Here is a 26,033-nt window from a genome sequence, read left to right as displayed (position 1 = left end):
AAGGAATTAGATTCCGCCCAACTTTTTGATTCGCACGAAAACGTCTCAGATAAGCTTACACATACCGCTGATCATCACACCGCTCCTTCCTGGAAAATCCCCTCACCGCCCTGTGAGTATACTACCATCAAGATTTCGACGATTTGAAGGTAATAATATATTTTTTGGTCACATTATCGATTCGCGGGTGTGTGGTAACAACACGTGGGGTGATCATATAGGACGTCAGTCTGAAAAATCTGCTTACCAGCCAGTGCAAATACCGTCGTCGAATTTAGACGATTTGACGTTTAAAAACTTTTTTGGTAACTAACTTTTCTTGATTGCATATGTTAGGTAAGCATACGTGACGGTGATCGTACCAGACCTATTATGAAAAATCCGCTTACCACCAGGTGTGAATACCGTCATCGAATTTGGACAATTAGACGCCTAAAAAATTTTTTTTGGCCACTTTTCTTGATTGCAGATGTTAGGTAAACATACAAGGGGGTGATCGTACCAGATCCATTATGGAAAATCCCCTCACCTCCCGGTATTTGTGCAACCAACAGACTTTTCATGTTCTATTGTTCTTTGACGATGGCAGCCTATCAGATTCACGGACACCTGCGATCTCCTCACTCGAATAAGAGTCCTCCTTCCCATATATATATATATATATATATATATGTGGAAGTTTGACAAAGGTGTGAATTCTTATGAATATAGATAGGTTAAAGGGTGTCGTGCAAAGATGAAGCCATCTCTGCTTTCTTCTGCGCTTCTTTAACTCAACTCGCATAAACTTGGCAAGACGATGTTGGCAAGATGAGATCTCGAACTTGGATGTGGTCGGTCAGTGAACGCTAATGCAAATGAAGATGTGGTGGTGTCTTCTGACGATTGCCTACTCGAAACGAGGATTTGATTCTCATCAACACTGAGAGAGGATCTTAAGGGTTATTTAGTAGCTGGTTTGGTTTTGTGATAGGCACTGGATTTCTTCTTCCCTTGAAGCAAAATGAGATTCTACCTATAGATGAGTCATGTCATCTTTGTTCATGGTTTTGTTCATGGTGTTTTCTTCTATCCACAACAAATTAAGGGAGAGGTAAGAGTAACTAAAGTATTTGAAACTGGTAAGTAAAGATTGTCAATGAGAAGTTCTGCCCAGGATTTCTGGTCTTGTAATTTACCGTAGAATCTGATTTGGCATCATTATTCCCATAAACCAACTTTACATGGTGGAAAATGGAGATAGAAAATTGTTCTCATCCTTAAACCGCTTCTGTTGTCTTCTTCGGAGTAGCCAACAAATCTGTGGAACAAAAATCACCATAACTTACAACATTGCATCACCTGCTATTCCTTCGTTGGAAACGACCATGGCTCCCGTATCACCAGCTACCATGCAGATCTTGAACAGCCAAGCTGAAATAAGACAGGCGAAAAAAAGGGTGAAATAGGAAGCAAAATCTCCATGTTGGAGCCATGTCCGAAGGGATGAAAACGAGGGGTTAGTGTTTGATAGGGTTCAATTTTGCGGAGACTCTGGATGAGGTTCAGTGTCTGATGGAGAAGAATTTGCGGAAGGATTTCCACGCTCATGAGCACCAGATTTCATTCTTGGACCACCTGTCTCGGATTCTGCAAGCTGTTCAGGCAACTTTGATGCCTTGGAAGATGAATCTTCAGCTGATGTCCTTGTAACTTTTGAACTCCTTTGACCGGGAAAGAGTGCTGATGGCTCCGAATAGGCAGCAAATGGTTGCAGAGAGTAGCCATAATAGTTAACCAATGGATGATCAAATTTGCAAGTGGTACCATACTTGCAGCTTCCGTATGTGGTGTAGAAGGTGCACAAAGGCTGACCCTTTCGTAAAAAAAAGAAAATGCAATTAGGTGCTTTCTATGGCAGAAGAACCGAGAGAGAATAATGAAGTAAAAGAGTAAGGTTCAAATTTACTGGTCTTAGAGGAAGGCCCAGAGGTCCTATGGTGGCCATATCTGCTTGGTTCTTCTCTTTTGGGTGATGGTACTTGCAAGAAGTTCCATATTTGCAGCTCCCAGTTTTCATATAATATTGGCATTCTGGTTGGTCCGGCCTCTCAGGTAAACTTAGTGGCATGCTGGAACCTGGCTGTTCTTGATGTCTGGAGTTGGCTATCTTACTGGGCACAAGCATATCGGTAGAAGAAATATCATTCATACTGCCCTGGCATGCATTACAAGCTGGCATAAGATGTCGACAGATATAAACTAACCTTAAAATGTGCCACGACAAATTTCCAACAGTTCCATTTAGTAAATAGTGGTATAGATAGACCATCACGCCTAGTTTCATGAAGTAAAAGAAGAATATGCATAAATTTGCAAAATTCCCAGGCAAGCACTGAGGCCTATATTGTTGGCACGTGGCAAGTGGTCCCTATTTTCTTATGACAAGTGAGAAAGAACCATAAGAGTCATGTTTTTAGGGTGCAATAATAAGCCACATCCTTCGAATGCTTCTGGGAGTGCCAATGGAAGCTCATACCATCATGATTAGTCCTAAAACAAGAATCACTAAGATTTCTCAAAAAGATGTGCTTGTGATAAGAAAAAGATATATTGGAATGATTTTTTACAACTGCTTGCAAAAAAGGTAACCAGACCATAAGCACCAACTTGAAGGCTGTTTAAACTCTTTGGATTAGCTTTATATGAATTTGTCAATCTGTAGAACTATTTTCAACTCTTAAAATATTTCTTCACTCTACCCAACAACGTAAATCTCTTATCATCTTTTTTTTTTTAATCTTAATTAGCGGGGGAGCATCCTCTCAAAGATATGCACATATAATCTTAATGACTCCTTATTACTTATCTTCTATTTTAAGTAGCTTATGGCTCCTCTAACATGACATTCTTCACATATCCTTGTTTATTTTTTAAAAAAACAACACTACTAAAAGCAACTGGTAATTTTTTTTATTAAATTCACAAGTATCATCACATTCACAGCATTTCTCCCATCTCACTCAACAGTTCTTTGATCATTTTATATCCAAAAGCCACCAATCTGCCTCGTGCATCCATCCCTAACTAAGTGGCCTCTTTATTTCAATTTCAATTCAACAATTGTTTTGTTCCATATACCCTACATAAAAACACTGATCAAGCTATTATATTGCCTTCCATCTACCTTGATTGAGCCCTCATTTTCATTTCCATCTTTGTTGAACTTTGCTTTCTGTACACAATTTTTACTTGTGTCATCGTTTAGACACTGATCAAGCTATTATATTGCCTTCCATCTACCTTGATTGAGCCATCATTTTCATTTCATCTTTGTTGAACTTTGCTTTCTGTACACAAATTTTGCGTGTGTCATCATTTAGGCCTTTTAGGTTTTCAACCATTTATATAACTTGGCATTAAATTTTTTTTTCTTACGCACTAAACAATATTACCTCCAAATCTCCTGCTTAAAAGTAGTGACACGTGCGCATGTATAGTAAAAAGACTGTATTCACAGCATGCTGCAACTGTGAATGGAAATTATTTAGTTGCACAAGAAGTATTTTGTGTTTATCTGATACCGTCTACATAACTCATATAATATTTTTTAAATATGTACCTTAAGAGGAAGATTCATGGAACTAATATAATCAAACTTCATTTGTAAAACTTGAGAAGAAAATCTACTTGCTGCTGTTGGTTTTGCTCTCTATATCCACCTGGCATTCACATGCATTTTGTACCCATACACCTTGCCCAAGGACAATACATGGCAGCCATGACTAACTCCTTATGGCAAAAAGAAAGTGCATAACATATGCACATAGCCGGGCACAGATATGGCCTCGGCATGAGACTTCAAAATTGGTGGGCACTTTACGACATTGTATGGTCACCCAGACAATATTGTCTCAAAATGTTTCTTTTTGTTTCCTGAACGAGACAATTTGTTTTAGTTATTGAGATTGTAACATTTATACTGAATGTCGGTCATTTCCCAAGTACGTTATTTATACAATTTAGTGCCTGCTTATATTGTTTCTAATACCTAATATGGATGACTAAGATGGAATGGAATGAAGTCCTTGTGGTGCTCAAACTTGTCAGTGCATTCATTACTTTGCTCCAATGAAATTAACTATAATGTGGTATCTTACAGTTACATGACTAACCTGTTGCCCCTGCTACCTAGATTGCCAGCAAGCATTTCCTACAGAAAAAATCTTTCCATTTTTTTCACATATACATAACTTGTAGTAATAAGAATGCCTTTAGATAGAAAGTTAAAAGCGATAATATTAGCATATTTTGTATGATTAAGTGACTGAAATTACAATACCATAAATCATCTTTCTCTACTGATCTGTCAAAGATGGTTCTAAAAGCTGAAAAGGAGTGGCACCAAGTTACATATAAGTCAAAACCTAAAGGGTGCATCACATTGCAAATGCATGGAGAGGATGCTAGGAAAAAAAGAACATCTGAAAATTGAATTCTGTAACAAAAAGGTTTAACATCTAAAATTTAAAAGTGCTTCAGAAATATCAGTTAACAGACTAGCTTATATGAAACATGCAAATAAATGTATTACAAAGATTGAACCAGAAAAAAAGGCATCATATAACATACCAAACAACTATCTAATGTTGACATGGTTTTGTTAAATCTGAAAATAGATATCATTTAACATACAAAGTTTTACTTTTAGTTATAGAGTATGCAGCTACTAACCATGTATGTGCTCCAACCTTGCTGCACAGGCATATTCCCTTGGGAGGGTGCAAGAACAAAAGGTACATAAGCTGGGAGACCTTGCATACGTGGACTAGACACATAAGGAAATCTAGAGAAAGGCCATGAAGAACTTCCACCAATTACAGTTAGCCCCGATGTAGGTGCCATGGAACCAGAATATCCATAGACTGAGGATCCTGTAACAGAGAATGCTGATCCAGGGTTGGCAGGCTGGGGATGATTGAACTTGCAGGCAACACCATATTTACATGACCCAGTTTTCATGTAATGGGCACATTGCTTTTCATCCTGGAAGCCAAATCAAATAAACATTAAACAAAAGTCTCATCAATTAGCTACAGGGTAGAAAAAACCAAGGTTTCAAATCTCAATTATACTGGCCAGTATGGACCAGTTTTTATTGGTCCGTCCAAGCACCAATATGGAAACATGTAGCTCAACACCAATAAAATAGTATTCATAATTTTTATTACTTTAATTAATGATACCAGGTAGTATAGGTCGCTATACCGCCCAATATATTGATCCTTTACCGATCTGATAGTTACAGCAACCAGTATCAATCCAAAATTAAAATCATTGTAAAAGTTGATTGTGACATTGACAAGTGAAGATGGTGGAAAGTATATTGAAAGTTTGAATTGTATAAGAGTGCTACAAAGCAATAGATACCTCACGGATAGGTAGACCAAAAACATTCAACTGAACCAGCCGTGTATCATGTTTGTCTCGTGGATGATGATATTTACATGTTATTCCATATTTGCACATTCCTGTTTTCAGGAAAAACTGCAAGAATAATTGAAACATAACCAGAGACTATTCATCAAGTGTCCTTCAATCATATGCTATTTGATGAACTAAAAAAGGCAAACATGAAAAGAAGTTAAATTGGCAGAGTAAAAGAGTCAGCATAGCAGAGTTAAACTGAAACAAACATGTTGGTTTATCTGGATATCAGACAACAGTAAAGAAAAACTATACAACAGTGAGAGAATCATGTTTCAAAGCAAGAGACTAGTAGAAACCCATTGCTGTGCAGATATCTGTTCGGATGCACTTATCCATGCATGGATATCTATAATAATAATAATAATAATAATAATAATAATAATAATAATATTATTATTATTATTATTATTATTATATATGTTACCAACAAGTATTAATCAAATTTTATTTGCCTAAAATGACAAAGCCAGCCATTATTGTTCAGTGGTCAAAACTCCAACCATTGGTGGATAAACAGTGTGATAGGTGAAGACCTACAGGTTGCATTTGTATGCAATATTTACATTTAGATTTCCATAGTTCTTCTTTTGTCACAATTTGTTTCCATGTTGATTATCATATTAAACAGTAACAGACTATTTTCAGAACATCCTGTATTTACCAGTCAGATACAAGAAAACACAGTTGTCTAGCCTTTTGAATCTCATCTTTGATGGTCTGTATCCAGAGACACCCTAGAACATATGAAGAAATAACAGGTTTATGCTCATGTAACAACTAATTACAGAAGCACAGTCATCCTTTCAGAAACTAAATGAATGATAATACTCATTAAATAGAGGAAAATAAGAGAAAACCTTTAGTGAATCTCTTAGAAATGATAATCCAATGAGATGATTATTGTTGATGAAAGGTATAATTTAGCAAAGATAATCAATGCTGGAACCACAAATCCTTGAAACTACATCAAGTGAAGAACTAATAGCATCAAGTTGATGAACTTTAAAATATGAAACTTTGCATGAGAGGAAGCTTGACGCGATATGAAGTAAAAAAGGAGTTTGCAGCAAGAAAATTGCATATTGTCTTGCATTAACTAAGATATTTGAAAAATAATATCAAATTAAAAGAAAGAAGTTATAATAGATCCGAAAAAGTGTCAAGTACTGTCAAACCACTTATTATAAACCAAACTAGAGAGATACACCAAAATGCATTTGGTTGATTCTCTTGAAATCAACTCATTTTTCTACTCATGTAGTTGTTGCGTCAATATGCACTAAGTAGCATATAACTAAATCTTCCTCATAAAGAATAATTTGGATATATAAAGGAAAGGCATTGAGCTTGGGAAATCAAGTGGTCCAATAAAGTTGTGTATACATATTTCAGATCTGTCTTAAGCATGCTTATATCAACAAGCCTGTATTTATGTACATCGATGAGCCGACTCATGCTCCAGATGGTTCCTGGAGAACATGTTTTAGAGAAAAAAAAGAAAAAAATGTTAGACAATTAGACATTATCTATGATCATCTGCTCCATATCTCTGTCTTGCTATCATGAATGCCTATTCGATATTTAATGAACAAGAGCTAACACAATGCTAAATTATCCAGAAATGTCATACTTCATTGTTTGACAAGTACCTAAACCATCACTGAACATACCACAAAGTTGCTATCACGGTTCATTGATGGTTAACTAGTTCAAACATGTCTCAACTACATCTAAGTTGAAGCTTCTGACTCATGACATCACATAAAATCTTCTAAAGTAAAATGAAGTGTTATGGGGGTGACTAATTACTTTCAGATCCCATTTTTATATGCTTATTTTTTATTTAATGTGATCAAGCAGGTCATAGCCATGGTCATGGTTCTTCAGAATTCTTTTGGTAATGGCATCTTCTGTACCTAAATGCTATAGCTGCAAACGATTCAGGACATCATTATGTCCTCTAACTCTCCTTTATGTCACAGGCAACATACCAGCCTAAGTTCTACTATTTTGCTATAACAACACTTCCACAAATAGCTGCAAGAGAAATGCCATAATTAGAAAATGTACTTTCATAACACTGTTACTAGCTTGAGAAATCAGTGCGTCAAACAGCAGCATCTCTGCTCATGAAAGAGAGAACAAATAATCCCAAAACACAGAGTCTACCTATTTTACTCTTTTGAGTCATACAGTAAGCAACGAAAATAGACTTACAGACACATAGCATTCTCAGTGTTTCATTATCCTCAGTTTTGTTCTTACTAAAGGTAATGTGCTTTTATAATTTGTAAATGTAATGTTTTCCTACTCCAAAATTTCTAATTTAGTGATATATTTTCTGTAGACATTTTTTCCATGTGGTAATGCAACAAGTTAGAGCTTCATTATGAACTCCAATTTATATTTCACACGCAAAGGAAGATCACCTAATGAACAAAAAGATGGGTTCTGTAACCAAATGCCATATTTAAATTGGAAAGCAAAATCACTGATGAAGATAATGAACCTGGCAATCAGGTTGATCGTCTCTCTGTGGAAGTTCTCCACTAAACCGAGTGATCTGCAGAAACCAATTAATAACATATAAATCAACAACATGCAATGAAGAGATCCTTTCCTTCTTTCTCCTTTTTGATGAAAACGTGGTAACATGATTTATCCAAAAATTGAAGACTTAATTGCCATAAATACTAAAAACATCTCAAATTGAAAGCATATGAAGCAAAACTATCCGGAGATATGGCTTTCACCTGTTCATTGTGTGCAGGATGATTATATTTGCACTTGCTTCCATACCCGCAAACACCAGTCCTCAAATAGTAAAGACAATCTGGCTGGCCGGGGCGATCAGGATACTGATTCAGCTGCCCGTCAGCTCCCTCTTGGCCATCCTCGATATTTAACTGCCACATAGCTCCTGCGATCAGGAAACACCACAACTAATTAACCTCGTTTCGTTTTATTTCCCTGCTATAACCCACCCAAATCAATCATCTGCATGCCTGTCCAAAGAAAGTCAATGGAATCAAATTGCACATGCCTAACAAAAGACCGATCAACATGACATTAGAGGCATCGAACAGCAAAGAGCGAAGAAGGAAACGATAAAAGAGGATCGAACGAAAAACAGAAACCACCTTCAATGTTGTCGGGCGAGGCATGGGAAGAATTGGGAACAGCATTGTGCCTGACGTCGGACATCATCGGAACCAGCGATCGGAACCCAAAACCCTATCGCCACCAAATTAAACTTCACTGCAACTAGCCAATCATAACCAACCAAATCCACGGCTTCCCTTCTAATCACCGGATCGATCGCCACTCCCTACACCTCCGATTGGCTATCGGCGGGGCTCACCGACCGATTGGGGCCTCCGGCAGTCGATTACGGGCGCAGGGACCGACCAAATCCGTGGTGAATCCAGGGGTTAACCGGCTTCGCTCAGCTTCCCGAATCCGAAGCGGAGGAGACAAGATTGGGTCTCCGACAACGACTTGGATCTCGATGGATCAATCGGGCCGATCTCTCTCTCCCCCTCCCTCTTATTCTATTCTGCTCATTCTTTACCTGGATGTTACCCGAGAAGGAGATCGAAGCAAGAAGGACAGGGTATTTATTCCCTTTTAATTAAATTATATTATATCGTCATTAACTATAATTAAATGATATTATTATTTCTTCGCGGGTAGGTTTAGTTATACTGTCGATTAATGTTGTTAATTAGTTAAATGGAAGAAGTTAACCCCGAGATGTAACGCCCGAGAGTAGGAAGCAAGCGGGCCCCGCAAATTCAATCCACTCGGACAGCACGTACGCACGCGGGTTTCCGACGGCGGGTGGCAGAAATTTCCCACGTACGGATCAGTTGGCGACTTAATTGGATTAAAAACGTGTTAAGAAGGGAACCCATCGACCCACGCTACGTCAATACGCGTGACTCGTACCCGCTTTACGTGGGAGCAGGGAGACCGTCGGATGGGGGAACCGCGAAAGGGGTGATTTCTTCTGGTGATGGGACGTGGGTCCGGGCGTGGGAAGTGGCGCGTGGCTGTAGCACCGCCCGGTTAGTGAAAGGGACGCTTTCGGCGCCGTATTCCCGCGGGAAGCGAAGGCGTGGGGGAAGGGCCGGCGCTTACGTCAGCCTATGTGGCTCCTTGGACCTCACTACATCCCGATCAGCTGTCTTCTTCGCAACAGCAAGCAGATTCTTTGGCCACTTGACACGTGGGCCTATAAAGACCCATGACTAAAACGAGTTTACCTCCACCTATTTTCACTTTTCAATTTAATATATATATATATATATATATATATGAAATTTAGGTATTTAATATTTATTATTCTAAATTAAAGACGATATGACCCTTTCGAGGAAGTGCTTTCTACTGGCTTTCAAGGTTGCAGCTACAGGTGGAGCAGATGGGAAGGAAGGAGCCCCATCTGGGACTCCATCGATTGGGAGTACTGTTAAGGTGTGCAGACATGAGTCAAGAACTCATGCTTGTGACTTGCTATCTCGCGTCCATGTCTCACAGAACAGACGTAATTTTCATGCCTGTCTGTCTTGACTCTCACGGCTGTTCTCCGCCTTCGTGGGAGGAAGGCAGAAGAAACGTCGGTCTTCCCGGTGGCGTTAAGATGAATCGAAACAAAGAAGAGCACAGGGAAGTCAAACCGTTCCTCCGACAGGGCAGAACACAGAGTCAAACTGTACTTTCCGGGTAAGCAGTCGAGCTTGGATAGTCGCGCAAGGAAGGTTCCTCATCCCGTTCTTCGATCCAAACCAAATAGGAGAAGTAGGGCAGGTCGCGGTCTCCATACCTGCAACGATCGTGAAACATGCATCTGGAAGACTGACTCTTTGGTTCGAGGGAGGACAGAACTATGACCTGTCCTTGGACCATTAGTGTGTCAGATTCTTGGAGGAGTTCTCCAGGTTTGACCACCATAATCTTTGCTTTCTTCATGATCTTGGAGGAGGAGAAGACCCACACGTATTACCGATGTCAGTGTGTTTGTGTTAGAGGAAGTTGATATGTCATGTGTCAGTCTCCCTTATTATTATGGTGTTGAACACAGGATGATGAAGTCCATAGTAGCCGCCAGAATTTTCAATGCTGGCAGAAGTAGGCAGGTGATCTATTTTAGTCATCTGCCATCGAGGAATCAAAATGTAGCCAATGGTTAGACCACAACAGTACAGAGAAGGTAAAGAAGCATGAGTTCCTCACTTCCTATTCTAATTCGGATGCATCGACATGGTCACATCGGAGTCAATGGAAGAAGCCATGCTCGGTGAGCAAATTGGGCGATAAATAGGCGGTGGATCAAAATGGCCACCGATTACTGAGCCCCATCTCCTTCCCTCCCTCCCTCCCCTTCGATCGATTCGCTTGTTTGTGGTGATGGAGAAGGTAGGAGACACGAGGAGCATGTCAAGGAGGTTTGTTGCTTTGGTCCCGTTGTTGCTTCTGCTTCTCACTACCTCCCGAGCCGCGTCGGAGTACAGGGAGGCCCTCGCCAAGAGCCTGCTCTACTTCGAGGCGCAGCGCTCCGGCCGCCTCCCCTACGACCACCGCGTCTCTTGGCGCGGTCACTCCGGCCTCACCGACGGTCTCGAACAAGGGGTCAGTGGCCACTCGTTCAGTGATGATGCTGATCTCGTGTTCGTCTTCTCAAGCTGCTTAATTGCTGCAGGTTGACTTGGTTGGAGGATACTACGACGCAGGGGACAATGTCAAGTTCGGGTTGCCGATGGCGTTCACCGTAACGATGCTGTCGTGGAGCGTGGTGGAGTACGGCGGCGATATCGCGGTGGCCGGAGAGCTGAAGCACGCGTTGGAGGCCATCAAATGGGGGACTGACTACTTCATCAAAGCCCACACGCATCCTAACGTTCTCTGGGCGCAGGTACGTATTGCGACACTTCTGATGACGACGACTTCATCTCCGTGGAGGCAAACCATGAGCGAGTCGTCTTCTCGTTGGTTCAGGTCGGGGACGGCGACACCGACCACAGCTGCTGGCAAAGGCCAGAGGACATGACGACGTCGAGACAAGCGCATAAGATCGACGAGGAGCACCCGGGGTCGGAGGTCGCAGGAGAGACGGCTGCGGCCATGGCTGCGGCGTCCATAGCGTTCAAGGAGACCAATCCACATTACTCTCACGTCTTGCTACACCACGCTCAACAGGTCGGCTTCAGCACCGCTCGTGTGTGATGCCTCCACGACCAGCTTCTGATCGAAGAATCCTTCTTCTGGGGTTGCAGTTGTTCGAGTTCGGCGACAAGCACAGGGGGAGGTACGATGACAGCATCGGGACGGCGAGGAGGTATTACCCGTCGGGGAGCGGCTACGGCGACGAGCTGCTGTGGGCGGCGCTGTGGCTCCACCGGGCCAGCGGGAGGGAGGAGTACTTGAATTACGTGCTGGACAACGCATACGACCTGAACGGTGCTACGTGGGCGATCTCTGAGTTCAGCTGGGACATCAAATATGCCGGTGTTCAGATTCTTGCCTCCAAGGTAAACCCTCCTCTCTCTTTCTTCTTGTGATGACGATGATGATGATGATCATTGATCCATTGATAGGAAATAACAACACTAATCACAATCAATTTGACTTGAACTCATAAATTCCTACAAGTTTGGCTATTGTTGACAAAACTACATTGCACCAACTAATTGGATTGTCATGTTGTGGAAGAGAAGGGAAATAGGAATTTGGTCAACCAAAGCCTGAGGTGCAGTTTGACCTTAGACATGCAATGATGGGGTGCAGTTAGGTAGGGTATGGAACTTTGTGTTCTGTTCTGATGCACATAGTCTTTGATTACATCATGTTTGAAATTGGATCTGAGGATGGTCAAAACCATATCCCAATTCTCCAAGTTCTCTTGGCATGATGACAAACCCTACTTGCTTGTTTTCTGTTCTTGATGGAATGAGACATTTAAACGAACACTTTGTCACAGTGAAAGGAGCCCCAAATAGTTGTGTTCTTATGGATAATGATGGCTTCTAACTCTTAGTTGTGCTGTGGCTTTAATGCTACTACTGATTAGTCTGTAGAAACTCTAAGATATTAGTTGTAGAAATCTTAATGCTGCGTCATATGTTGTATCCCTCAGCTGTTGATGGAGGGAGGAAGAGATCTACGAGAGGAGCAAGTGAGCATATTGGAGCAGTACAGAGCAAAAGCACATCACTACTTGTGCTCTTGTCTCAGCATGAACGACGACGATAGCGGCAGCAACGTGGCCCGCACACCCGCCGGTCTCCTCTTCGTCCGCCGGTGGAACAACATGCAGTACGTGGCGGGCGCCGCGTTCCTCCTCTCCGTCTACTCCGACTACCTCGCTGACTCCGGGGAACTCCTCCACTGCCCGCGGGGCTCCTCCGGCTCCCAGGACCTTCTCTCGCTCGCCAAGTCCCAGGTGGACTACGTCCTGGGGTCCAACCCCAGGGGCATCAGCTACCTGGTGGGGCACGGTGGCAGGCACCCGAGGCGGGTGCACCACAGAGCGGCTTCGAGTGTGTCCTACAAGGTGGACCGGGCGTTCGTCGGCTGCACGCAGGGGTTCGACGAGTGGTACGGCCGGGGGGGCGATAACCCGAACGTTGTGGTGGGAGCGCTCGTCGGAGGCCCCGACGACAAGGACGACTTCAGCGACGTGAGAGGGAACTACGTGCAGACGGAGGCATGCACGTACAACACGGCGCCCATGGTTGGAGTCCTTGCAAAGCTCAGTGCAAGGCTGGAAGAGCAGCAATGACTTGACTGTTGGGAGGAGCACAAATATTTCTTTTCTTCTTTGGTTCCTTAAAGAGAATAGAAGTTCAAATGTAAAGATAGAAGAAATATGATACTCGCTTTGATCCGACATCAAATATGAACGAGAGATACATATACTAATGATACATAGTCTCACATGGAATACGAGGACAATCAAAGTATGAACATTGGTGAGGCATCTCATGGGCAGGAAGATGAATGCAAGTGAGTGGATCAAAGAAGATTCCTCATTCGCATGTCAATCCAATTACCATTGAAATGAAAATAGTCAACGATGTGGAATACCTCAGGTCACAGTGGAGGACAATGCCATCAAAAGATCCAAGGAACTGTGTCCCACTCTCCACCGAGTAGTTGTGAGGGGATTGTGATGGATGACAGATCTGATCTCCATATCCTCATGCATGACACAATAGAAATTGAAACCCAGGATTTGATTCTTAGGTCACTTTCGTCCAAAAAGAATAGGATTGGAGCCATTCCAAATGACCTCCCGTGAATTATTGTCCACAAGGATCGATATATTATAACCATTGTCACACCATCGGCTAGTGAAGGGTGATTCATCCTTTTTCGTCCATATCAATGTCTGGGGTGATTAATTGATCGAGAAGGATTGATTATCAAAATATTTCCTATCAATCAAAGATGTTAGATATTATTTAGGGTTTCAAATGACAATCAACATGATAATTAGTTGACAGATTTACCAAAAAAAAGACAAAAACAAACAAAAGAACAAAAAGATCCCAACAAGCGTATGATGTGCATCTCATTCAATATGAAGTGGCACCAATGAACAACAAAACTTGGCTTGACAAAACTTGTCTGCTGCTTAAACAAGTTCATATAACAACAGGAACCATTCAAAAAGTACTTGGCATATGCAGACATTTCTTTTAGATAGACAAAGCTTCTTACTTCAGTGGTTTGTATGTTCATCATGTCATGGAAGGCAAATAAAATTTAAAGCAGTCTAGCCCTAATCTTTGGGTCCAAGAATTTTACAAGCATGTCATAGTGGTGCAGATAATCATCGAGTTTTAGCAACTGCAATTGTCTTTAAATGGTAGGAACTGACATTGCTGCTATGCATCGAGTTATAGTTTCTGAATGACAACTGAATTAGCAAGGCCGGCTTCCTCGATCGTCTTGCTCGGATCATTGAGCTGCTTGGGTGGAAAACCAACCGTTTGTAGCTGGTAAGAACTTGGTGCCCCGGGCCTTGATGCATCGATGAAAGACCGTATATTTGCTACGGTGTGTTGGGTGTTGAAACGCGCAATCATCCTGGTCCCGTCCGCCAACCTCAGCTGGATGGTAGTAGATGGCTTAGATTCGTCAACGACCAGGCCTGTGGATGATGAGGGAGTACTACTGGATGCTGTGGCAGTGTCAGCAAGCTCACTGCCAGAACTGTTTGAGGATCCACTTCCTAGCATCCTACCTGTGCCCCGAAATGGAGCAAGGTGTCTCGCAGGTTCCTGCCAAAGAGAAATAATCAGGAATCCCGGGCTGCAAGAAAATAATGAGGTCAATCTGAAGGTTTACGTTACACATACAGGACAATTTTCTGCCCTCCTTACGAGATTGACATGTACCACGGACCTCCTATCTGCTGGCTCGAGCTCTTTTGGGCATTCAGACTTCATAATGCTCTGCACAAAAGCCACAAAGATTGCAACATCTTAAAATTGGATTAGGATATAGGAGAATAAGTCATCTAACTTTTCACTAAAGCAATCAAGCAACATTGATTTAGCAAAAAGTTTATACTTGCTTAAATGAATGGATGCAGCAGATGCCTAAGAGAACCCATGAAGCAACTAAAGACGAGAACTTGAAGATACAATAAATCAAGATAAGATAGATGGCAGTACCAAAATAAAGCAAAAATAAATATGTTCCCTAAAAAGTTAAAAAGAAAGTTTTCCTGAAGGATATGCTCATCTTTGTTTCCAGTAAACGAACTCAATAGATCTAAATTAAACGACACTGATTTGCACAACAGATAAACAAACTCTTCAACAAAGTTGATCTCCTATAAGAATCTATTAATTTAATCTTTACCGATATGTGCAGGTCCAACTAATTGTGCCCACAAAAATTGACAACTTCAAGAACGGTAAGAGGGGACATGTCTGATCATCTTGATGAGGGCCAAGAGACCATGAAACTTCAAATTGGAGGCAAGAAGACATTTTACAAGAGATTGTAAATAAATTTTACTGTAAATTCCAAATGTATTTAAGTTGCATATCCAGAAAATCTAATTAGCACTCGAGCAACTAAAATTGAGGGTTTTACACCAGTTATAAATTTACATCATGAACAATAATACTATCAGACTATTGAAAAAAATTAGTGGTATTCAGTTCACCAATAATCTGAACATGTTAAACAGCAACAGAAGAAATAATAAACCATACTAGGGAAAGCCAAAACCAAGCCACTGCATAACACAAACAATCCATAAGCACTGTGGTTCTGCTTGAAGGTGAATTCCCCAGAACAGTCGAATCCTTATTAGGTGAAATCTTCCTGATATCTAATACAATACAGCCAAAGAGATTGACATCGATGTAGCAAGAACATAAATCATGCTAGAACATATGTAAACTAAATCCACTCTAGGTCCAATAATTCATTGTCCAGTATATAAACTTTACATGGGTCATATCGTATTAACATGACTAACATAACAAAATAGAATAAAAGTATGCATGATAGACAGAATGATGAACAGCAGAATTTCATTAACTTGGAATGAAGAATGTGAAAATCCAGTACCTAGAAAACATATGCCGTGGAACATGAATGAGTTACAAATAATGTTACCTCTAAGAAGGGTGCATTTTCAGGATCATCAAACCTCCTCAATGGACCATCATTAACAGTAAATCCATTGGTCCAAAAGTGGATATCATGCACTATGTTTTCAGGTTGCTGGGGAGCAGCAGGGACTGTTTCACCTGATAGGAGTCTACCAGTTCCGGTAAAACTTCTTGAGCTTGATGATGGATGATTAGCCTCGATTGGTCCTTGCATGGCTCCCATCTGCCTAGCTTGCTCAAATATGCCATCCACATTATGACCATGTTTTGATGGATCTTGAACCAGCATCCCACTGCATAACTGACTATGTTATCATCAAACTGAAAAAATCTCACGAGAAATAAAGCTACTATTTTTCTACCAAAAGTAATCTGTAATTCAGAGAGATGGACCTCGTACAAGTTTACTTTTGTTCATAATACATGGTTAACTAGTGATTTTACTAAAATGTTCACGTGTGAAGAAATAAGAACATCATACCTATAATCATTTTTCACATACAACATAGCAAACAAAGTTAGCATTTAGCATAACAGAATTTCACATTTTGAAAGGTAGCTAACATATTAATATTTTGTAGCTTTATCCACTGTATAAACCATGCCACTGATCACTAACATGATCTTTGATGTAAAATGAAAGAAGGTAAAAATTTTAAACTGGTTTCCAGATCTTAAACATCGAGAACATCAGTAATGCTCAAATGTATTTACCTTCTATCGTGTTCATATCACTTTAAACCATTATCCTTTATTCTATTCACAATTGAAACTATGCCTATTTGTTCCCATAATATATGTATACCTTATTTTCCCTTCCCCAATAACTTCAACTTCACTCATCCATCTTGGTACAGTCATCTCAGCATCAATCTCATTGATACAAAATAAAATGGTCACAATTCCAACCTTATGGAAATTCAACCACCACAAAACTCAAAGCTAATTATTATGGGAATACATAGATAGCATCAGTAAACCTACAATTATTTCTGTTACAACAGCAATGCAATTATGTCTCTATAATCCAATAAATAGCTCTTAAGACTCATCAAATAAGAAAGATATATGGAGCAATTAACATGCTAATCAGAGAACCTCAGGGCTCACAAAGTTTTCAAGAAAAGATGATGTAGAACTCCTCAACCAACACAAACACATGCTTCCCAATCTCCCAACCAAAATTTTGAATTTGACTACCTGCCATGAACTTCAATTTTATTGTTTGGAGGAGATCTCTTCAATGACATTAAAATGACAATAACTATGTCATGCAAAAATAAATCTGATTCGAACGAGGCACTAACTATCCTCTCTATTTGATACGAGGAATTATTTTCTCCAGCAATAGAATCAGCATCCAATTTGAGGGCGCGAACCAATCCACCACACAGCGGAAAGTGGCTCTCCTGATCTCGAGAATTCCCACAGACCCTATCTAACTAATATGCTTCGGACATTAAAATAGACCTACTCTACCAGAAGTCTACCGGAGAATTCGCAGTGAATTAACAGGGGTCGGAAGGGAAGTGAAAGCAGCGGCGTGATCATCGATCGTATCACCACGATAAAGAAATCAAGGATCATGAGGGTGAGAGATCAACCTCTTCTCGCCGCCAGTGTAGTACTCCTGAGGCCCGTCGGAGTCGCTATCGGAGCCGTGGCCGGAGCTCCGATTCAGATCCGCGAGGGTCCGGATGGTCGGCCGGTTCCCTAACGGCTTCTTGTTGCCTCCCCTAGAACCCATCGCTGCAGGAAGAGGAGGACGACGCGGAGCGAGTCGCTGAAGGCGGAGAGGCGGTGGCAAAGCACAGTTGGAGGCGTGCAATTGATCTTCTCCGTCTTTGTCGACGGCTTTAATGGGGGAGTTTGAGACGTAGACGATGGTTTCGAACTTGAAGTATCCACCGTCCCTTCTTGGTAGATCTAATATCCGACGGTGGAGAATCCCCGGCTCCGATTGCCATTTGTTTACGTTGGACGACCTCGTATCATTCGAGCAAGACTTTACTAACAGTTTGCATCATACCAAGGGGCTTACCTTATTTTAATGGATAGTTTAAGCAGGACCCACTGTGTGCCCCACATAAGGAACATTGCAGTGTGCCACATATAATTACCATTGCTTCCTCCATTATATATATATATATATATATAGACATTTAAAATAATGGAAAATTCAATACTGATTTAAATAAATACTATTGAGTTTCTTTTTTCCTTGATACTTTCCATTAAGGTCCAGACAAATTAAGCATAGAAGAGAAAATTTAGACAAGTAAAAAAATAATTTTTTTTTATTGATGATGGTGAGTGTTTCCCAAATTTGTGATAGATAACTAAAAAAAACTATGAAATTAATGAATAACTGAAAAATGATTGACTATTTTTGGATTTGTTTGATTCAATGAATAATGGGAGGAATGATTTTGTCAAAGGTTAACCAATATATCAACAAATCAGAACACGAATTTAATATTTTTAATTATATATATATATATATATATAGGGGTAAAAATATACTATTATTAAACATTTTAAGCATAAATATTTAAAATAACTCCAAAAGAAAATAATGGTGGTTAAATTTAGAATTAATTTAACACAAAATATCTTGAGCCGTTGAGATCTCATCCAACGATCCTAATAAAAGGGTGATACGAACCGTGGCTTATAAATGACCACCACGCGTTTGCGTCCGTCTGCCGCCGGTCGCTCTTCGCATCTCCTCCTCAGCCCCGTCGCCTGTTTCCATGGCGTCTTCCACCCTTAAACGTTGGTTAAGGCCCGAGGTTTGAGTTCGATCTCTTGTGCTCTTCTCGATCATCTGATGCGGTTTCGCCTGTCGTGATGCTGATGGTGGTGGTTGTTTTAGGTCTACCCGCTGTTTGCGGCGGTCGGGGTGGCGGTGGGCATCTGCGGCTTCCAGCTTGTCCGCAACATCTGCATCAACCCGGAAGTGAGGTGGGTTTCCTTGTTCCTCCCCCCGATCTTTTCGATCAAAGATCGGGTTTCTCCTGATTTGACTACCTCTAAATCGATCCTCTTTTGCGCTTGTTCGTGTCGTGATCTGGATCCATCCAGTTCTTCTTCGTTCATCTTGTTCTATATGGAACTTCTGACCGACAATTGCCCGACCCAAGTGTTGGTTCCTGATTGAGATCTGTGAGTTTGATGTCTTCCAAGGAAGAACAAAAGGTTTAATTTGAAAGACAGGATTGTACTTGGCCGACTTTTACACCTAATGTTTGATTTGAGATGGTTGATTAGATCGAAAACATCACCTAAGATTGGTGGGAAAGAGGTTTGGAGCATCAATTGATGTTTATGCACTTGCAATGGCTTACAAATTTAGGTTATTTCAGATGAATTCGGTGTAAGGATTTCTTTTCTAGTTGGCTAAATCCTTTTAGATGTGGATTTGCTACAACCCACCTTGAAGCCATTAACTTGATAGGTCCAATGTAAGGATTTCGCTTCTGGTTGGCTAAATCCTTTCAGATGAGGATTTGTCACAACCCAACCTGAAGCATTAACTTGATAGGTCTAATTGAAGGATTTCTCTTCTGGTTGGCTAAATCCTTTTAGATGAGGATTTGCCACAACCCACCTTGAAGCCATTAACTCAATAGGTCTAATGTAAGGATTTCTCTTCTGGTTGGCTAAATCCTTTTAGATGAGAGGATTTGTCACAACCCAACCTGAAGCATTAACATGATAGGTCTAATTGAAGGATTTCTCTTCTGGTTAGCTAAATCCTTTTAGATGAGGATTTGCCACAACCCACCTTGAAGCCATTAACTTGATAGGTCTAATGTAAGGATTTCTCTTCTGGTTGGCTAAATCCTTTTAGACGAGAGGATTTGTCACAACCCAACCTGAAGCATTAACTTGAAAGGTCTAATGAAGGATTTCTTTTCTGGTTGGCTAAATCCTTTTAGATGAGGATTTCTATTCTGCCTAGAACTCTCAATTTCATATGCATATATGATGAGATCCATTCTTTGAGATTTTATTCGATAACCTAATGTGAAGTATTCTATTGAGTACTATGAAATTTTTAGCTGGCACGACTGATCTCGTTTGGGATTCTAATATGCAATTTTGTTGTAATGCTATAAGGCTACCTTACGAATTTTCGTTGCATGCTTCCTATGTTACTTCCTTGCAGACACCCTTCTAAGTTATCATTACATGCAAAAGTGCAAGAAAAAACTAGAGTGAACCATAAGAAGATCCTGATTTTTTTTTTAACTTGATTGATCTGCATATATGAGGAATTATCTAAAGTCATTGACTAATGGTCAAATATTCTAGTTGTGATGTGCCTATTCTCTTATGGGCTTCTTATGTGCATTTTGCTTGTAAACCATATGCTACCTTGTCAAGTTTCCTGGCTTGCTTTCTCATGTTTTCTTCAGTCACGTCTCTAAATCATCATGCCTAGTCTCTTATGGGCTTCTTATGTGCATTTTGCTTGTAAACCAAATGCTACCTTGTCAAGTTTCCTGGCTTGCTTTCTCATGTTTTCTTCAATCACGTCTCTAAATCATCATGCCTAGTCTCTTATGGGCTTCTTATGTGCATTTTGCTTGTAAACCATATGCTACCTTGTCAAGTTTCCTGGCTTGCTTTCTCATGTTTACTTCAATCACCTCTCTAAATCATCATGACATGCACAAGTGCAAAGAAAAACTAGGGTGAAGCACAATAAGACCGATACATTCATCAGTTGATATTGTTACTAATTACTTAACCAGTTGGTGAGCATTCTAATTGGTGAAAATAACCTCGTCTTTTTTTTTTTGTGATTTCCAGAGTTAGCAAGGAAGGAAGGGCTGCGGGAGTGCTGGATAACCATGCGGAGGGAGAGAAATATGCAGAGCATAGTCTCCGTAAATTCGTCCGGAACAAAAACCCAGAGATCATGCCAGCAATCAACAATTTCTTTACTAGGCCGGAAACAGAGTGAAGCATTTCAGGAGGATCAGCTCAAAGTGATAATAAAACCCTTGTTCGAAACCATGGATATTGGGTCATGTTTGTTTGAGATCGCACTGTGTTCTCAAAGACAGTGTGTGTCATTGATTTATAATATTCAGTAGTTTCTGATAACTTCAAAGCTTCAATTTGAAGCTTAAATTAGTATCCTAACATCCAAATGTTGGGAAGCCAAGATTGCAGTAATAATGGATGCCTTAAAATTGCTCAAGTCATCAAGAGTTCAGATTTTATTTTATGTTCTTCTGAATTTGTTATTTTGAGGCTTTATGGACTTTGCTAAGGCATCAATTCAGATACATCCAACTTACAATGCACAGTGCATTTTTAGATTGTTTTTTACATCAGGAGCCATAATAGAAAAAGTCAACTTCATATGATAAGATACAGCTTCTACATGTCCAATGGAATTTTTCATATAAGCTTCCAGACTTCTAAAGATACACATGCATACCTAAAGCTCCAACATATTTATCAAGCTGCACTAAAGAACCTTCATTCCACTGGATAGAAAAGGCAACATTGATGAAGAGATACAAACCAACAGAGGGTGGCATGCTAGGGTAGAAAATGTGATAACAAAATGCTGTCCAATGATACAGCAGTAAGGTTGGGCACAATCACAGAGCAGGGATGGAAGAATTAGGATGCACATCTAATATGCTGGATAGGGTTTTGTTTGACATATAAAAGGATAGAATGAAGTCAATGAACAGAGAGGGAAGAAAAGAATGAAAGAGGAAGAGGATAAGCTTTTTGATAAAGATTAAACTATGTTCATTGTACCAGACAAACTCCCCTTCCTAACATGTCCCCTAAACCCTAAAGCTGAGAATTGTGTATGCTGAGTAGATCTGACCCTTACATGATCTAAACTGCATTAACTGATTCTCCAATGTTTGATTAATCTCATCCTGGAGATCTTGATTCTTCCACTCCATGTCCCATGATGGAAATGTGACAATATGTGAATAAAGAACAATTTAGGGTTTCCTCGTGCATATATGACAGAAGTACTATAGCACACAATAACACTAGAATTGGTGTCAAGAAAGATGCATGGTTTATTGTCAATTTGACTACAAAGCTGACCCTTGAGAGCAATTGCTAAACATCCATCACTTAACTCTTTCCTCAATATGCTGAACCTAAACATGAGCTCAATTCTAAACAGTAGAGAACTGACTGGAATCCATAAGGAATCAACAGCTACTTCATGGATCCCCATACCTCGGCATATAGAGAAGAAGAAAGAAGAATACAGAGGAAGACAACTCAACCCTGTTGGAACAATAAGGAATCAACTGCTCCATGATTCTCAAAGAACAAAACAAAGAGAACAGGGTGGAAGAAATGTAGAAGAATATGGAGGAAGACAGGAAGACAACTCCCTGTTGAAATCAAAATCAATAAGGAATCAGCTGCTGCATGGATTCTCACACAGTATAAAGAGAACAGGAAAGAAGGAATGTAGAAGGATATGGAGTAGGAAGGTAGGATGACGACAACTGTTGCCAAACTGAAACCTTTCTTAAAAAATGAAAATAAAACTCACTAGTATAACCAATTCTTTCAAAGAAGAATACTCCCATTTAATTTGAGATCCCTTGTATGAATCAACCATTGAAACTGAAGACAACTCCCTGTTGAAATCAAAATCAATAAGGAATCAGCTGCTGCATGGATTCTCACAGAACAGTATAAAGAGAACAAAAAAGAAGGAATGTAGAAGGATATGGAGTAGGAAGGCAGGACGACGACAACTGTTGCCAAACTGAAACCTTATCTTAAAAAATGAAAATAAAACTCATTAGTACAGCCAATTCTTTCAAAGAAGAATGCTCCCATTTAATATGAGATCCCTTGTATGAATCAACCATTGACATGTCTAAATAACTGAAATTGTAGGACTCTATCAAGAATGTAGGCCAATCAAATGAGAATTTTTTGATGGAATATATTTCCTCTATGGTTGATTCCTATTAAGACACTATACCTATCAATATGAATCTTACCAGTCTCACATTTTCAATAAAATTCTGAAGATGTCTAGAAATATGTATTTTTTGTGTTTTTGGAAAGCAGAACTAAATGGAAATTAATTAGACATAAACTTGGCTCAATAAATAGAATTAAGCTAGCTCACCATCTCCGAAGCCAAATGCATGTAAGAGACGAAATACCGGAAACAGCTCGACAGATTCGTTCACAGACTCAATGCGCCTCCGACTCCATCACTTTTCTTCACCTTTCGGAATGCAATGTACACTATAACAGAAACATGCGGCTACGCTGCATGTACAAAAGCATTAGGAGATAGGAAGACCACTAGAAAAATCATTCACAGTACCAATGTAGGAACACAACCAATAAGTTCCTAGCATCATTTAGAAAAAAAAAAATGCAATGATGCAGTGTGACGGATGTGTTCCATATATATATTAGTAGAAACTAGAAACTAATCTACAAAATAGAACTCAATAAAACAAATATCGAAATGATCTTCCCTGTATAAAATCAAAAGCAATTATAAGAGAATGTTCAAACTTCAACCTACAATGATTAGCAGATTGTAACAGTTTTTATACATGATAAAATCTATCTGTCCACACACATAGACACATCCATGTGAATGAAGCAGAGCATGTTAACTGCACTAAGCTGACAAAATCAGTTCTTATAAGCCCAAACCCTATGCCCATATTCACATGGCTTTCCTTATGAGAAACTTCAACATATGCTCTATAACAATGAAAACACAATAGACCCATAGCTCCTTAAATGAGAATACTCACTAGAGAGAACGGAAGAAGTACTGTAAACTCTCACCCTAAGTTCTTGAACTCATGCTACAAGAACGAGAGAGGCGGAGAGTCGAGGGTGGCATTCCTCTCACGGTGCCCACCTCACCACCCACCGCAGGAGCATAATGCTTCCTGCACCCGGGGCACCGCCCGTCTACCTCAAGAATCCGCTTGTGGCAGAACAGGCAGAGGCGGAAGCCACAGTTACAGGGGAGGAAGCTCGAGTCAGTCGGGTCAAGGTCCTCGTAGCAGATGGGGCATGAAGATGGTGTGGAGAGGATGCCATGCTGAGCCCACCCAGCTGAGGCGTAGTGCCGCTCCATGCTGGCAGGGAAACTCCGCTGCTTCAAGAGGTTGGGCAGGCTCCGTGGGCGGAAAGCATCATCTGGCCTCCAAGCCCTGTGCACCGCCTGCTTAGCATCCGGCTTTTCCAAGCCCTCACCGCGATCCTTGATCGTGTTTCCGGGTGCTGCGGTAGATTCCGGGATGGTTGCTACGGGGTTCGGGTTGGTTTCATCGGCAGACAGCGCATCAGCAAAGGCCTCCCAATCCTCCACTTCCCCTTTATCTTCTCCTCTCTCCTCGGAATCATCTTCCTCCACTTCGGCATCGCTGATGCTTCTCGAGGAGGAGCCAAAGCTGCTCCCGCTACTAATACTATTGTTAGGGCATCCGGGAAGAGGGCTGCGGTGAGTCGGAGAACCTTCCTCGCTGCCGTGAAAGCTCGATCCATCAAGCCCCACCTCATCCCGATGCTCCTCCTCCTCCTCCTCCTCTTCCTTCGGCCTGCGACCTAACTCCTTCGAGAGCGTCGGATGAGGGAGAGGAGGAGAATCAGAAGGTGCCCTGCTCCGCGCCACGCAATCCTTGCTCTTCACTGCAGATCAACAGGAAAGCTACAACAAAATCAAATTTTGACGCCAAAAGACCAAAAACTAATACCCCAAAAGAGAGATCCTTCGATCTCCGAAGGAACTAAACTCAATCCACTCGTTCCCCCCAAAACCCGCTACCGAATCCCTAGCGGCAAACGAATCGAACGGGCACCTTGCGACAGCCACTGCTCGCGCCTCGCATCGAGTTTGCACTGCTTCAATTTCGCGGACCTGTTGGTCTGATCAGCAGAAGAAACGGATGAGGCATGCAATTGGCATCGAATCGCACGAATCGATGAGGAGGAAGAATAACCAGTACCCTCTTTCTCCTGCCGATGTCGCGCGACATAGCGGCGTGGGAGCCGTCATCTGAATCCATCTTTCACCCACAAGAAGCTCCTCTCTCTCTCTCGGGGATAGAAGACGGCAACAAAGAGTGTGGATGAGGAGAGGACGAAGGAACGCAGAACGAAGCAAACCGGATAACAACAATGCAAATCGGCATTCTTTCGTTACGACAGCTTAATTGAGGTCCAGACGTGACCAAATGTACAAAATCACCCCTGTAAGGATTAGGATATTACTACTGCCGCATGGTCAGTCCAATAAGTTCGACCGACTCCGACGGCTACCCGTGCGAAGACTGGAAGCTCAAAATGGAGCCCACGAAGGACCTGACAAAAGGGTCTTGGCGTACGTTTAAAGGTAAGTATCGATTTCCTTTTGAATAAGAGATAAGTAGGATGGAAATGGGTCGGATTCTGAGCGTGATGTTCCTGGAATCTAAACCCGAATCCGATAACAAACTGTAGGGTTGATGGAGCATGGATCAATGTCTCAGATCCGATCGAATGGCTTAACGGATCAAGAAGCGGGGGTCATCACTCGTGTTACCGGGTCAGGTTCGGATCGGGTAGAGCGGGCCATGGGTGCATTGACATTTGTAGGGGCAGTAGTGGCGAGGAGTACACTGTACTGTTCTTCTATTTATTTTGTTTTGTATTATAGCATGTTTGTGGTAGGCATAATTTTAGATGGTTGGATGACCTGCAAAAAGATGATGTTTAGATGCTTCAAATATATACTTTAGGAACAGATATGGCATTTATTTAGAATTTCCTAAGATAATGAAAGAAAACAGGAAATGGAAGTTGCCAAACTAATTAGGAATTTTTGTTCTTATAAACAAAAACATCTCTCCATGCTTTGAAGTGAAAATGAAACAACTTGTCACAGTGAATTAAGCATGC

The 26,033-nt window shown here is 41.0% G+C and overlaps 5 protein-coding genes across 5 annotated transcripts; 2 read left to right on the top strand and 3 right to left on the bottom strand.

Annotated features, from left to right (window-relative positions):
- Positions 1–1,126: 1,126 nt before the first annotated feature.
- LOC103979989 (zinc finger CCCH domain-containing protein 12) lies at positions 1,127–9,050 on the bottom strand. The gene is made up of 7 exons (XM_009396270.3): positions 8,610–9,050; positions 8,223–8,389; positions 7,979–8,032; positions 5,410–5,526; positions 4,714–5,025; positions 1,949–2,197; positions 1,127–1,855 (listed from the first exon to the last, which is right to left on the bottom strand). Exons 1-7 carry the CDS (start codon positions 8,674–8,676, stop codon positions 1,517–1,519), a joined length of 1,305 nt encoding a protein of 434 aa, XP_009394545.2. The 5' UTR covers positions 8,677–9,050; the 3' UTR covers positions 1,127–1,516.
- A 1,605-nt stretch (positions 9,051–10,655) lies between these two features.
- Positions 10,656–13,467, top strand: LOC135633787 (endoglucanase 7-like). The gene is made up of 5 exons (XM_065143697.1): positions 10,656–11,100; positions 11,171–11,383; positions 11,467–11,667; positions 11,745–11,999; positions 12,605–13,467. Exons 1-5 carry the CDS (start codon positions 10,879–10,881, stop codon positions 13,247–13,249), a joined length of 1,536 nt encoding a protein of 511 aa, XP_064999769.1. The 5' UTR covers positions 10,656–10,878; the 3' UTR covers positions 13,250–13,467.
- A 433-nt stretch (positions 13,468–13,900) lies between these two features.
- Positions 13,901–18,080, bottom strand: LOC103979992 (plant UBX domain-containing protein 4). Its single transcript, XM_065143700.1, has 4 exons — positions 17,708–18,080; positions 16,108–16,396; positions 14,832–14,927; positions 13,901–14,753 (listed from the first exon to the last, which is right to left on the bottom strand). Exons 1-4 carry the CDS (start codon positions 17,848–17,850, stop codon positions 14,370–14,372), a joined length of 912 nt encoding a protein of 303 aa, XP_064999772.1. The 5' UTR covers positions 17,851–18,080; the 3' UTR covers positions 13,901–14,369.
- Positions 18,081–18,769: 689 nt separating this feature from the next.
- LOC135633790 (uncharacterized) lies at positions 18,770–21,315 on the top strand. The gene is made up of 3 exons (XM_065143703.1): positions 18,770–18,895; positions 18,979–19,067; positions 20,922–21,315. Exons 1-3 carry the CDS (start codon positions 18,857–18,859, stop codon positions 21,073–21,075), a joined length of 282 nt encoding a protein of 93 aa, XP_064999775.1. The 5' UTR covers positions 18,770–18,856; the 3' UTR covers positions 21,076–21,315.
- A 2,279-nt stretch (positions 21,316–23,594) lies between these two features.
- On the bottom strand, positions 23,595–25,820 carry LOC135633788 (uncharacterized). Its single transcript, XM_065143699.1, has 3 exons — positions 25,103–25,820; positions 24,956–25,022; positions 23,595–24,785 (listed from the first exon to the last, which is right to left on the bottom strand). The coding sequence occupies exons 1-3, from the start codon at positions 25,160–25,162 to the stop codon at positions 23,935–23,937; spliced, it is 978 nt and encodes a 325-aa protein (XP_064999771.1). The 5' UTR covers positions 25,163–25,820; the 3' UTR covers positions 23,595–23,934.
- Positions 25,821–26,033: the final 213 nt, after the last annotated feature.

The sequence above is a fragment of the Musa acuminata genome, chromosome BXJ3-3, assembly GCF_036884655.1.
Source record: "Musa acuminata AAA Group cultivar baxijiao chromosome BXJ3-3, Cavendish_Baxijiao_AAA, whole genome shotgun sequence".
NCBI classification, from domain to species: Eukaryota; Viridiplantae; Streptophyta; class Magnoliopsida; order Zingiberales; family Musaceae; genus Musa; species Musa acuminata.
Note: the sequence above shows the minus strand (reverse complement) of the source record. Positions and strands in the feature narration are given on the sequence as shown.

Coding starts and splice junctions, on each gene's coding strand:
- LOC135633790 (XM_065143703.1), top strand. CDS start 18,857: ATGGCGTCTTCCACCCTTAAACGTTGGTTAAGGCCCGAG. Junction 18,896..18,978: donor AACGTTGGTTAAGGCCCGAG/GTTTGAGTTCGA, acceptor TGGTTGTTTTAG/GTCTACCCGCTGTTTGCGGC. Junction 19,068..20,921: donor TGCATCAACCCGGAAGTGAG/GTGGGTTTCCTT, acceptor TGTGATTTCCAG/AGTTAGCAAGGAAGGAAGGG.
- LOC135633788 (XM_065143699.1), bottom strand. CDS start 25,162: ATGGATTCAGATGACGGCTCCCACGCCGCTATGTCGCGCGACATCGGC. Junction 25,023..25,102: donor ACATCGGCAGGAGAAAGAGG/GTACTGGTTATT, acceptor TCTGCTGATCAG/ACCAACAGGTCCGCGAAATT. Junction 24,786..24,955: donor CGAGCAGTGGCTGTCGCAAG/GTGCCCGTTCGA, acceptor GTTGATCTGCAG/TGAAGAGCAAGGATTGCGTG.
- LOC103979992 (XM_065143700.1), bottom strand. CDS start 17,850: ATGGGTTCTAGGGGAGGCAACAAGAAGCCGTTAGGGAACCGGCCGACC. Junction 16,397..17,707: donor TACACTGGCGGCGAGAAGAG/GTTGATCTCTCA, acceptor TCAGTTATGCAG/TGGGATGCTGGTTCAAGATC. Junction 14,928..16,107: donor AAAATGCACCCTTCTTAGAG/GTAACATTATTT, acceptor GCTTTTGTGCAG/AGCATTATGAAGTCTGAATG.
- LOC135633787 (XM_065143697.1), top strand. CDS start 10,879: ATGGAGAAGGTAGGAGACACGAGGAGCATGTCAAGGAGGTTTGTTGCT. Junction 11,384..11,466: donor CTAACGTTCTCTGGGCGCAG/GTACGTATTGCG, acceptor TCGTTGGTTCAG/GTCGGGGACGGCGACACCGA. Junction 11,668..11,744: donor TGCTACACCACGCTCAACAG/GTCGGCTTCAGC, acceptor CTGGGGTTGCAG/TTGTTCGAGTTCGGCGACAA.
- LOC103979989 (XM_009396270.3), bottom strand. CDS start 8,676: ATGATGTCCGACGTCAGGCACAATGCTGTTCCCAATTCTTCCCATGCC. Junction 5,026..5,409: donor TTGGTCTACCTATCCGTGAG/GTATCTATTGCT, acceptor TTTGGCTTCCAG/GATGAAAAGCAATGTGCCCA. Junction 1,856..1,948: donor TGGGCCTTCCTCTAAGACCA/GTAAATTTGAAC, acceptor TTTTTACGAAAG/GGTCAGCCTTTGTGCACCTT.